General features: G+C 43.9%; 1 protein-coding gene across 1 annotated transcript in view; it reads right to left on the bottom strand.

Moving 5' to 3' along the window:
- LOC118283521 (gamma-aminobutyric acid receptor subunit pi) overlaps positions 1-13,237 on the bottom strand; it is a 34,675-nt gene extending 21,438 nt beyond the window's left edge. Inside the window, exons 1-2 of the mRNA XM_035605596.2 lie at positions 12,973-13,237; positions 5,412-5,501 (exon numbers count right to left, since the gene is read on the bottom strand). Of these exons, the coding sequence (XP_035461489.1) occupies positions 5,412-5,464 (53 nt within the window). The 5' untranslated portion in view covers positions 5,465-5,501; positions 12,973-13,237. The remainder of the gene's footprint in view (positions 1-5,411; positions 5,502-12,972) is intronic.
- Between the last annotated feature and the right edge of the window lie 75 nt (positions 13,238-13,312).

Here is a 13,312-nt window from a genome sequence, read left to right as displayed (position 1 = left end):
GTAACAACCCCCTCGAGGCCAGCATGCGCTCCTTTATTAAATCTTCTTTTACATAAGCTCTGAGATTTTAGCGGCTCAAAGGAAGGCCAAAATAAGATCTCTGCTTAGTATTAATTAAAATGACACTGCAAAGCGTTATCATGGCAATAAGAGCCTTATCCGCGGCTTCAGAATTGTAGTCTTGTCCTGTGAAATGGACCGCGGAGCTTTGGAGGGGCTTATGAACAGACACTGTACATACAGTACTGGCTTTACCGCTGTAAATTGTTCCGCTGGATGCTGAACCACTCGTCTAAATTCAGAAACGAATCACGTCCACACACTGGATCACACAGAGTGGTAGCGTGCAGGCTGCAGGTGACACCTCAGGTGTTTAATGTCATACTGTCTAACAGATGGAGCGCTGACCTTTCCACTGTATATGTCAGAGATGAAGGTTTCCAACCGGGAAAGGAAAATGTGGAAAATGTTGATCTTTGGAACGTTCAAGGATGTCTTACGTCATCTCATAATTTCACCTTTTCTTTTCCATTGTATTGAGAGAGGAGTCCACGGAGAAGTAACAAAACTACAAAATAAATAAATATGTAAATGCATAATTATTTCCTTGAAACACAGGAAACACTCATTCCAATGATAGCACCTCTCATATTAGTGAGGAACTGATTTGCTCCACAAAGACATTTTCTTTTGTGTATCTTAAATTATCTTTTTTGAACCGTAGCCTTATTGACATACTATTTTCGCATCTACAGTAATATCATCTAATGTCTAACTCAGACTTTCGTTGCAGCAAACTACACACCAGTGTGCTTGTCCAGCTGCCCTTAATGTTCTGACACCAGGTAAGGTCCTGCACGGATTATTACACACGTGCGCAAAGTGCAAACTGTACTCGCAAATTAGAAAATGACTTCAACGGTCGTCTCTTTTCAAACTATTTGAGATGTAGCAGGAGCAGGTAAACAAGCAAATTACTCTGCCAGCACTATCATCTCTGAGCGAGATCTGCAGTGAGTGTATTATTACGCAAGTAGTGCAGTTCAGTTCAGTGTGTATGGTGTGTACGTAGCAAGTACGTGTGTGTGTGTGTGTGTGTGTGTGTGTGTGTGTGTGAGACAGAGAGAGTGGGTGAGTGATGATGAGGCTGGCAACACAACAGAGAATTTGAATTTAGCAGTTTAGCTGTGAGCAAGCAGTGCATTATCCAGTTTAGGCGGGGTTTTTTGTGTTTTTTTTCCAGTAAATCCATCCTACAACAGGACAAGTTCCCTCACTGTCACTGCTCTCACTGCTCTCCCTGCCAGCAGAACTCCTTTCACATATTCTGCTCCCACATCAACAACTGCCGTCGAACCGAGCTATGACAACGGGACGATCAGTTACAGGGACCCTAAAGGACTCCTCCGAGATACCCCCGTCAGTGATGCGCTGGTCTTCTCTTCCCACTGCCCCTGGTCCGCCTCACAATTATAAGATAACCAGGTATGTCCACACTCAATAAGAACACCATGATGTCTCACATGTATTGAATTCACAAAGCCTTTTATTTTGTTCTGCTTTAAAGTCGCTGCTGTGGTTGAAACATTAGACTTCAAAACCATGTGCCCCGAAAACCCTGCACTCCAAAAGACAGGGAAATCTGTCACTTGTATCAGCTGCAGCAGGGAGAGTGAAATCAACTCTTCATTCAAGTTTAATATCAATCTTTTTCTCTCTTTTTGAAGAATCTGTTTGATGGAACATAACCATCTCTGTCAAGAAGAGGAACTAAATCTAGTTCCTAGTCCCTTGGGACGCCTGCTTCGCTCGAAGCGCTCAACGAAATACGTTCAAATATGATTCACATTAATCTGTTACGAGTTGATGACATGCTGCTCCCACAGAAATAAAGAGGCCGTGACTACATCCAGCCCTGTGGTTCAGAAAGTCTAACACTACACTAATCGAGCACATTCCTCACTGCAAGTGACAATGGTACCAAATGAAATGGCAGAGAAACCCAACAGAGGGAAGATATTGCTCCAGATAGGGGACCCACAATTAAGCTTAATGAACGTGAAAAAAAAAAATGGATTTCAGTTGGCTATGCTGCGGAAAATGATAAATGATGGATTTGAAATAGGCGAGAAAAAAGGCAATCGTCGCTGTACCAAAGAGAAAATTGGATTTTTGCGATATTTAAAAGAATCTGAATTGCCTCATTATGTAACTCCGTGGAAACGAGGCACCGTGATATTTTTGAGTCAAAAAAATGAAAAATGATCCTCCACTAAAGTCTTCTTCCATGACCCTTCTCCTACAGCTGCAAGATGGTTGATAGGAGAAGTACTAGTATGTAAAACCATAAAATATGACCGTTTAAAAATGCAGGGTCGTATTTAATTAAATCCTTCAATTAAATAGGAGGTTCTCCAGCTGTCAGTGACTGACGACCTATTTCTAACCAACCCCTCATCACTAACAAAATGATACGGTAACATGAGTTATCATGCGTTTCCATGGTTACAACTGCAGTTTTAAAAAACTAAGTATAAGAGCTAAAGTCTGACCTTATGGTGTGGTCTTTTTGTCAGGCTTTAAATGGGCCGAGCCATCAGCTCAGAAACATCAGTGGTGTTATAGTTTGTTGACCCTTGACAAGTCACATCGGAGAGCGGCCTCGAGCATTAACTTGTCAAAAGCGGTAAAATTGAAGATCATTCTTCCAAATCAATGTGTCATGGCACTTTTCGGAGACCAATCTCCTTCTCTCAAGGTGGCTCACAGCCGAACAAACCTTCAAACTTCATGTCTGACTGTGAGTCAAGAACAAGAACGTAAAATTCCTTTAAACTGAGAGTTCCTGTTAACCCACAACCTTGACAATTCTTAATAAATATAATGTATTCATTTTAATGAGTGACATTTTAAAGAAGCTATTTATGTCCTGGTACAATACACGGTCCAATACTCCAAAGCGTTTCCTTTTTCCTCACGTACCTCTGGAATGTTGCCGTTTGCGTTGTCAGGTTTGAAACAATCCATTCACAAAATGATTTGAGCATAGGGGAAACTAATCTCTCCTGTGACACTCAATAGAGAGAGCTGACGTGAAATGGATTCCTATACTGGAGTAAGTCATGTCTCTCCAGTAAAAGCAAGAAAAGCATAGCGTAAGCCTTTAATCTGCCTGTAATAGGCTTCGGTAAAAATTGTATCCATGCTTTCTGTAACCAGTGCGGAGGAACCATCGGTGCCTATATACAGTATAAGGTGCTTCTCTGTAACACAGTTGCTTATATACAGATATACATCTACCCCGGAACTGTTTAACAAACAATAATGAGGTTAATTAGATGACTGTAAAATAAATGAGTGCTATATGGAGGTATATAGTGCTGCTAAGGCTGTGTTCATTATGTCATGTCATGACACATTGCTGTTTTACTGTGTTTCTATTTTCTGACGCTTTGTCTTTCACCACCGTCATTGGCTTGTCTCTTTTGCTTTTTCCCGACTCTGAAAGGGATGAAATATGCATCTTCAAAGCATCCATTTGTTCAAATAAGAACTGATGAATCCATACTAAATAGAGGGACTACGAAGCGGCAGTGGTGAGATCTGCACCACTGCCGCTGTTCAATCAACAATTAGTGAATAGGTTCTTGGCCAGCCAGAGCCATGGCTGACTGCCTCACATGACACAGATTCAATTTTTTTTTTTCAAGTAACTGCTTCTTCTTTTATAACAAGCGCAGCTGTGATCCTCCGCCTCTCCTCTTGAATTTTGTGCCCTTTTTCTTTTGACTCAGGGAGAAAAACAATTCTCCAGTGCTGCCCGTGGTTTCAAATGAGAGCCATGGGAACGTGAGAAGTGGAACATATCTGGGGCTGGATTGACACTCAAGCATTTCCCAATGCCCCAGTGTCATTTTGGAATGCGCCTCCTTTGTGGGTATACTGTATTCTCAACATGAAGCAGGACATAAATCTTTCCAGAGGCTCAAAGAGGCCATTCATGTCCCCGAGAGTCGTCTCTGCCAGACAAATGTGTGACTTTCATGACCCTTTATGAGATACATTAGCGCAAATTGTGACCTGTGACAAGGTACCTGGTTGCTCGGAGGGTGAGGGTCTTTGGCAATTTCCACACGGCTGAGGTCATAGGTCTCCTTCATAAAGCTATTGGGTCAACAATGTCGTCATGTATGTTGCTGAAAATGGCCGTCGCACATTTTTTCATTCAGCAGGCAGAGGGTGGGCTGTCTTTTCACACTGAAGCCATCAAAGCTCCTGAGCTGAGCCCCTCATACGAAGAGGGTTTGCTGATGAACAGTGGAGGGGGTGACTTCCTAGGTTCTTCACACTCAATGTCATGGAAGCCTAGAGCATAATGGTCTGTTCCATTTCCAATCACAGAAATTTTTTAATTATTAAATCACTTAGGATGAGTTTATGTTTTGTCTAATAGACTGACGGCTCTGTGGGAAATCACTGGTCTAAACAGACCAGATAATAATTAGGCCCAATCCAAGAGAGGACAATAAAATTAGTAGAATGATACTCCAGCTCTTACTGAGGGGCAACATATGTCATTCGTCCTGTACTTTGGAATATCACTGTGCGGCCATGTATGCATTGATTTTCTTGTTGCTCTCTGAGCCCTGTCTGACATGAATCAGTGCTCTGATGTCCATATGGTGTAATAGCTACAACATCATTTTTGACGATTCACTCAAACACAACAGTGATCAATGCAAAGGTAATCTGCATGCGTCTTTTAAGGCTCCCAGATTTGTGAAATTAAGTCATATCATACTTGAATGGCCAAAGTCTAGCATATGGCATATGGATTTCGGCAATACACTAATGTAGCAGGCAACGTGCTGCAGCACATTAATCCCACAGATGATTGTGCAAAGACGCGCTGCACTATAGGAGGACTCGGCGAGACCCAGAGGGTTTGCCTTATCTAACATGTGCAAAGTGCATTCTGCACTTTGAAAGTGCACTGTAAGCTGAGGAGAGGCTTCTCTTCACGGTTACAGACAAATGTGCACCAAAACATCCCATCATTCTCTCCGTGCGACCCTCTGCAGGGATTATAACACCAATTGTATGCAAAGACTGATGCATGTGGCGCTGGATCCTGCCTCATTGCTTCTGCTCAGCGGCGGCGCGAAAGTGGCAATGGAGTTTGGAGTTTTTTCGTCGGATGCATGGGGAGTTGTTATTGAGTATTGATGGTTCACTAGAATATATACAACTGAGGAACCCTCTATCTCCTCCTCAGCTCACCGCGTACACAAAGCTTTGGTGTTGTTGCAAATTTGAATCTGACACGACTTGATTATGCTTCCTGCCGGTTAAGAGAGCTGTGTGACTGCAGATCCCAGCGGTGGCATTTCTCTGTCTGCAAGCGGTCCTACCTGCTAATGAGAAGAACGGTGAACATGGTCCATCCCGACGCAGAGACACCCATGGCTGCTGAAGGAGTGGAGACACTAGGTGGAGTTTATCTGGAATGAGAGCACATAGAGGACAATAGCATGCAATTTAGATGGATGCAGTTGATATTAGTAGATTCAGAAAGTATGGATTGATTGACTGATTGATTGATTTTGGAGAGAAGACACGCATACACGGGGAGAACATGCAACCTCCCCACAGAGAGGCCCCGGTTGGTTTGAACCGGGATTTGAACCCAGAACCTTCTTCCTGTGAGGCTAAAGTGCTAACCACTACACCACTGTGCAGCCCTGTGCAGAACCAGTGACTTCGATGTCTTCCTTTTTCTGCTGGCAGCCCTCACAGATGGTCTGTGACCCCTTTCCCATTTTTAATCTTTAAAGTCTACAGTTCCACGCATTGTTTCTTCTACTGAGCTATCCGTTCAGGTACCAGTTTATCTCTGCCAATTGGTTATCTAGAACAATCTGGTAGGACAATCTGGGCGTATTGCTCAATCACACGGTAGCCAGTTAAAGTCCTGCCATGCCTGAGAGACAATCTTTTAACAGCCTAATGATCCCTTGTTAATCACTTCAGCCTAAGTTAAAGGTCAGACACGGAGCTCTCCTTACGGGGAGACTTCTTGTTTCCTGCGTCTCCCTGCTCTCTGCCTCTCTGAAGATGAAAGCAGACAGAAAACCTTCAGAGACCGAGAATGACTCAACCATAGAGACCCGACTGCTGTGGATGGAAATACTGAATGTGAAGTTGAAAGCAAATAATGTTACCTTTACAGCTCAAGCTTTGGATACATGACCGACAATCCATGGTTCTTTGGCACTTAACACATGGTGTTATCACTGCTAGGGTTGTTACTGACCACAGAGTTTTCCAATGGTCTCATTGTGCTGCACTTGAGGCAGTTTTTTTCATATTGTTTTCAGTGCTGTAACTCTGCACCAGTTAAATGTTTCGTAGCCAAGGTTTGCATCAAGCAGAGCACACAGCTACAATTGACGACATGCTACGTTTTCGCCGCCAATTCTATCACAGACGAACAAGTGACAATGAGTGACATGAGTGATCCTGACAGAATGGCAGGAATGTGTAACGCTGAGAGTCACTGCTGATGTCCTGCTCATTCAGCTGCAACGCATCATGAGTCATGAGCAATTCAGTTAATGTCAAGGAAAATACATGAATACACGCGCTCCCAAGTCTGGGTACATTTTCACTGACATGTCTCGTACGTGTTTGAACAATCTGGCAACGAAAAATCTTAACATCACAAGTGGAATGAGGATTTCATCGCCATTGTGCTCACATCCTGCGTTTGACTACTGTTGAGCTACTGTTTTGCTGTTTCTCCGACTGGCTTATAAATGTACCACGTGGTTCAGCTCCTGTACACTGCAGTTGCGGACCACATTAGAACAAGCAATTTCACAGACAAGTAACGCCCATATTTCATGATCGAACAACAGCAGTTGTCCTGTAGTTATCAGTAACACTTCTGGTCAAATATAAGTAATATTCTTTTAAGAACCTTTAGGATTAGAGCCCCTGCCCTCGTGCTAGCATTTTTTTTTAAAAAACATGCTGATGTGGGGAAACAGACTCTATGTGGTATTCCAGCCATATTAATTCATAAATAAATAAATACATAAATAATAGGGGACCTCACCATCATATAAAGTCATCCAAACTCCTGTTAAATTCAGAGATACTGTTAATGCAATAGTTTTGCAGCATATTGTCCTCCTCACCGACGTGTCAGTCACATAAGACTGGACAAATGACTGGGTGTGCACCCCAGACAGCCCCTCTTCAGAGTGATTTGAGCTCAGTGTTTGAAGCCCAAATGATAGGGTTGGTTTGGGCCGATGCGCTGGTTCATGCTCTGCCCAAACTGCATAAACCTGGCAGCAAATCAAACACACTCAGTAAGCAGTGCAGTTATTTCTTTTAAATTAGCATTTAAAAAAAAGAAAGGAAAATGCTCCACTTATTACTTAATACATAAGGGATTTTTTTACGGCTCCGTCAAACACAAATTACAAGCTCCTTTTCAGTTGAATACTTTTAAATATACAAACGAGAACTTCTGATCCAATTCTTGGACCACTGCTGAGAAATCTCATTATAAATGACAATCTGTACATGCGGCCTGGTAATACTTTAAAAAAGACCCGGATGGGAACTCACTCGTGGAAGCAATTCAGTCAGTTCATCGCAGCACCTTAATGTGACCTGGAGAACGATTCCGATGAGCGATACTCTATTTAAAACGTGTGTACCCTCATGAGGAAATGACTAGAGATAAGATCGTTCGTGTCTTTGTCTGCAGTATATGCCAGAGTTGCTGAGAGAGAGTATCTGTCCGACGGTAATTGAGAAAACAACCTCATTTATTGCTTTTGGTTTTTCACCATGACGCGTAATTGGATTCATCCGTCGCCGTCTGTGGACAACTTTTTGATCTTTTACAAGAAAGTGAGTAAGTTACACAAAGCTTTCAGACAAGCATTTGTGGCCTTGTTGCGCGCAATTGTGTTCTAATGTGTGTGCAACAGCCACTATTTTAACTCCAGTACAAAGTATTTGTTTACTTGTTATTTCAGGATAAGAGTGCATTTGCCCCCGGGGTTCATGTTCAGATAACTCTACTCCAGTCCATGTTTCTTGAGTCTCCCCTGTCATTCGCCCGAGCTCAGTGACCATGAAGGACACTCCCGTGTGGGAAGAGGGGGGGGGCGGCGACGGTCCTCCAAAGTGAACCCTGTCTTTCAGCAGTGACTCTTCACTACGTACAATTTGATTTTGAGCCGACTTGAAAAGGGCAGCAGCAAATATGAAGACATATTTCAGGCAGAAGTGAGTCACTTCATCTAATTCTCTGGCTTTTTTTCTCTCCTACAATGCCTTTCAATGTGCTTATTACAGGCCTCGTGGATGAGTCACTTCGACATCATGTCAACCTTTGTGACCTCCACGCTTGTGGTTCATACCCAAAGTCACCCCTTCTCCCAGTTCCTCCCTTGTCTTCCCTTCATCGCCATGACTTACATTTCAACTTGTGCTTCACAAAGGAAAACGACAGGAGAGGTTTTCCTGCATCGAGTTTAAATGGCGATCACCAAGGCTGCTACAACAGAGCATTATCTGCTAACCATCAGTGTCCCGTTGACAACAAACCATGTTAACAATAGACTGTGTCCCAATTCAGGGGCCGCCTCCCTCAGAGGACGCGGCGAAAGGCAGAAGTGAAATGGATGATTTCCTATTTGCCGTCGCAATCGTGTTCTGCCTTTTACCGCTGTTGCCTAGCAACGGACACACGAGTTGCCCACGATACAAGAACGTCCCACCGGCACGCAGTGAATGCTGGGAAAGGTTGAGCCGGGAAGGATCCGACCTGTTGGACCGTTCGTTGCCCGTGAGTGGAAGGACGTCTTGAAGTCGGAAGTCCGGGTGGTGATTTTTTTTTCTTTTTCGACCTCCCGACTCGCAGTGGAACCGGAATGCAGCGCGAACCGAACACAACACGACGTCGCAAACATGGAGACTTACACGGAGGTCGGGTCCCCCTATATTTTACTCATTCAAAGTTGACAAAAAAACAAACAACTGGTTCTTTGTTGCAGGTGATAATACACATATGAATACACAATTATTACACAATATATTCAATTTTATATGAAAACGTTCTTCCAAATATTACACACTGCAGCTTTAATGATAACTGGATAGGTGCATGCCTGCAAATCCACACTTGATAAATTAGTCTTTGACAGTTAATGTCCTGCTGTGTTTGTTATAAGCTTCATCGGCATGTGGTTTGGCCGCGTGTCGTTCAGTTGGGGGCCAGCTCTGCCTACGTGCTTCAGCAGATGTTTTGCTTAGGACAGCACATCATCATCATCATCATGTCTCGTCTACCAGTGATTTTAACAGCGTCAGACCGTAAACCAGCAGCTCCCATCAAAAGCCTGGATCGTCAAACAGCTTTGGCTCGTCCAGATTGCTGGGGAGTTTTTTCAACAGTTACTGAGACAGGACTTTATGACACGCTGTAAGACAAACCTTTGTTTCCGAATGTATCCGACCCATCTGTGAAACTGTGACGTGAATGTACAGGGAGGATGCAAAAAAAAGAAGTTTGTTAACAAGGAATGGACTAGATACAGCCCCGGTCTACTGTCACACACTGACCAGGACCAGGGTTCAGGAGTAAACAGTCACATGACAAGCTGCAAAGACAGAAGAAAATAAAGAAGAGTCAAGTCAAAAGTGCATGATTAATAAGAATGAAAGCATGAAGAATAAATGTGTATCATAAGTAAAGCGCCATTCCTCAGACTTCGGTCGGGTTCCGTTTTATTTCAAACTTCCTCAGAGACTCCACAAATACACCGGAACAAAAAATGAAGACTAGAAAAGCGAACGGGAGGGTGACGGGTCATTTTACCGCGCGTTCGGATAGTTTCATCTCCGTTACCAGAGTCTCTGAGTGATGTTGTCATTGTAGTGTCGTTAAGGTTCTTGCCAAAGTTAAACCAACATTTTCATGATATGAAAGCGTTCTAACTGAACTCCTCGGCTCACCTCCCCACTAAACCCCTTCAGCCTCACTTTCTCTTTCAAACCCACGATCGCCGGGTCTCCCTGAAACATTAAGGACTCTGCGGATTTCATCTGAGCAAAGCCCCCCCCCCTTTTTTTTTTTCATCTGCGTGTTTTGAAGCTTCAATTCCGCCTGTGAGCGACTTCTATTTCTCATCATCCCAGACACGTCTCTAGTGTCCATCACTGTGCATCATTATCGGGGTGAGCCGGCGACGTTGCTGCTCAAACACACACTATATGGCAAACACATCTACAGGCTCGCAGTGACCGCAGTGGTACGAATGATGAGGATCAGACCGATGAGATCATAAGTCATAAAAAATGGGACTTGATTTTGAGAATGAAGAAGTAAAAACCGGCCATGTAAAAAACATATCTTTGTGTGAGACCATCGACCTGGTCAACACATTATGAAGAACTTTTAAATGAATACGAAACAACGAAAGTTAAATATATATATATATATATGTTATATAAACATCTTGTTTTGGTGGTGAAATACAAGTTGTTAACAAATATATTTCTGGGCTTAATCACTGCTGTGCCTCAAATCATAGATCAAATGGGATGTTTCATGAAAATTGAAATGTCTTGCAGCATGAGTAGTTACATCACTTGTTTTGACAGAGCTCTTCGGCTCTTCGGCACATTTAATGGAAGTGACCGAGTCTTTACAGATTTCTATCCAGAATGGGAGAATGCACCAACGATATTATGGATGTTAGGGTTGAATGTGAAACCAGGTGAGGTTTAGATTTGGAAGATTTTCTTTCTTTTCTTGCACATCAAACTCAGTCGATGAACGGACAAATATGGATTAGATGTAAGACATTTTAATGCAATGGGCTCATTCAAAAGCCACTGAAACATATTGCACTGTATGTGACTTCTAGAGAGCTTCCGCGGTCCCTCAGACCACAAGCCCTCTGGGCTTCTATCACATCTAATCCTTGAAAAGTAAAGCCTGAGGGAAACCAGTTGATCTGAAGACGCATCTGGACACCGTGACAGCTCGAGAGGAGACAATACCAGGAGGGCTTGCGCCATCAGATTACATTACTGGTGACACATGACACTGGGCCACTGAGTCGAGGCGAGGTCCCATTACACCGGAGCCGTGTGGACACAACTGTTACCGGGGTGCACCTGCTCGGGAAACTAACCTGGCAAATTGTTGCCTTTAACTGCAGCGCAAAAACAAAAGGGAAAAAGCCCCGTAGCCAGAGGTTACAAGGTCTGCTCCAAAAAAAAATCGGACACAAAACGGCCGAGATTAATTACCTGCCGGCCGCTGCAGTGGCACAGGGCAATGCTTCCATTTACCTTGGCAGACCACCGAAAGCAGGTGGGGAGGAAAAAAAATCAATACAGAGAGAGGAAACTGAAAATGAGGACGAGGCTGCCGCATGTCCGATAATACACAGCCACTCCGGTTCTTCACTTGGTTCTTTACAGACCGTTGTTTTGTCTCGTTACCTCTTCCATGTTGTCCGTTTGAGAAGCAAAGACAGAAAAAGCCCTCGCGGCGCTGGTGTTTCGGTGATAACTCAGAGCCTTTCAATTATCTCTACTCAACTCTACTTATGTAAATCTCATCCCCCTTCCTGCGTCTTCTTGTGAGGGCTGGCCCGCACTGTGAGAGCTGCATCTGAGAGGCAGCTGGCAGCTTATACCCAACGAGTGAACATAATGAAAAACAAAAAAAACAAACAACAGATCTGCACAAATTTAGTATGCCTTACAATCTGTGCTTATTTCACTGATCACAGGCATTATGACTGCGGCGAACATCGTTTCAGAAGGAAAGGACTCACGGAGGAATCACTGGCGTGATTTTGATAACGTTTTTTAATAACAGTGGAATCGTCGCAGTGCTGGGAGCATTTGTCTGTTGGCTTGACGGGGGCGGCTGTGACTCTGGAGTGAGAGCGGGTTGCCCACTAAGTGGACCGTGGGTAGTTCGATTCCCCTGGCTCCTCCCGTCCGCATGTCAAAGTGTCTTTGTGCAACATACGGGGTTGAATGGGAAGTCGTGTGAAGCAGTTGATTATTCTCATATATAAGTGCAGCCCCTTGCTCTGATGCAGAGCTGCTGGGTTTGTGATTGGCCAAAGGAGGAATAACTCTTGATACAGAGTGTTGGTCATCTAATATTCAAGGTGAGACTGGCTTGTAAATGTCCATTCTGTAGTGGTTAAACTTGATAAATTCTCCAATTTATGTATCCCAGTAAAATACTTCATATAAACTATAGAGCAGGCTGCACATCATCCTGAGGGTCACAACTAAATCCATTCCTGACCATCACCTCCACCGTCTCTCTTGATAGCTGCCATACAAAAAAATCGCCCCTGTGCCCAATTAGAGGTTTCACTGTGCTTTATTAGCTTGACCTCAGCTGGAATGCCTGGATGCTCCTCCTATTATATACATAGCACAATGTCCCCCCAAAAAATTGCCCTGGGGAAAAAACTCTATCAACGAATAAGAGGTTTGCGAGGTTAACCAAAAACTTGTTAACCTTCTAACCCTCATGCTCATCAGGAGAGAACGTCGTTTTTACGCACTGGTGCTCCAGCAGCTTTACGCATGAGGCAGAGTTAACAGAAAGCAGCAGATTTTAGGAGGGAGGGACACACACATCCGGCTGTTAAGTAACACCGTGCAAGCCCGATTAACATTTTTACAGATTGTCGGGGAAAAAAACCATCGCTCCGCACTTCAAAGTTTAAATCGACAGCAGGACCCTGCATGCGTTAAATGGCACGGTCGATCCACAGGCGCGCAGTTGAGGAGAGAAAAGCGCACGGAAAGACAAACATAAAAAACGTCTCCATGTCAGGTGCAGCAAACACGCCACATTAAAAAAAAAAAAAAATCACCCAGTGATAAAAGTTGAAACCAGAACTTTACCTGTAGCCGCCGGTCGACGTGATCATGTCACATATGTCGGCGCATCCTGGGAAAAAGGAAGAGCCCGCGACGTCGAGAGTTTTCCCTCAGATCGCTGTGGTTGTGATCGACACTTCCATCCAGATTTCTTTCTTTTTTTTGTTCAAGAGGCAGCGACCGCTGGTCCGCGCACACGTACGACTGGTTGTGCTCTGTCAGCGGATTCCCACTAACCACTGTGGGCTGCATGCGCTGCTGCGCAATGACGCACACAGTGGACTTGAAGCTGATTTGGAGACTCCGGATCTGCAGAAGATGAATGCGCCGAATATCTGTCATGATGCCGTCTGCTTCGTGTAAC

The sequence above is a fragment of the Scophthalmus maximus genome, chromosome 10, assembly GCF_022379125.1.
Source record: "Scophthalmus maximus strain ysfricsl-2021 chromosome 10, ASM2237912v1, whole genome shotgun sequence".
In the NCBI taxonomy this organism is placed as follows: Eukaryota; Metazoa; Chordata; class Actinopteri; order Pleuronectiformes; family Scophthalmidae; genus Scophthalmus; species Scophthalmus maximus.
This window is presented reverse-complemented; position numbering and strand designations above follow the sequence as displayed.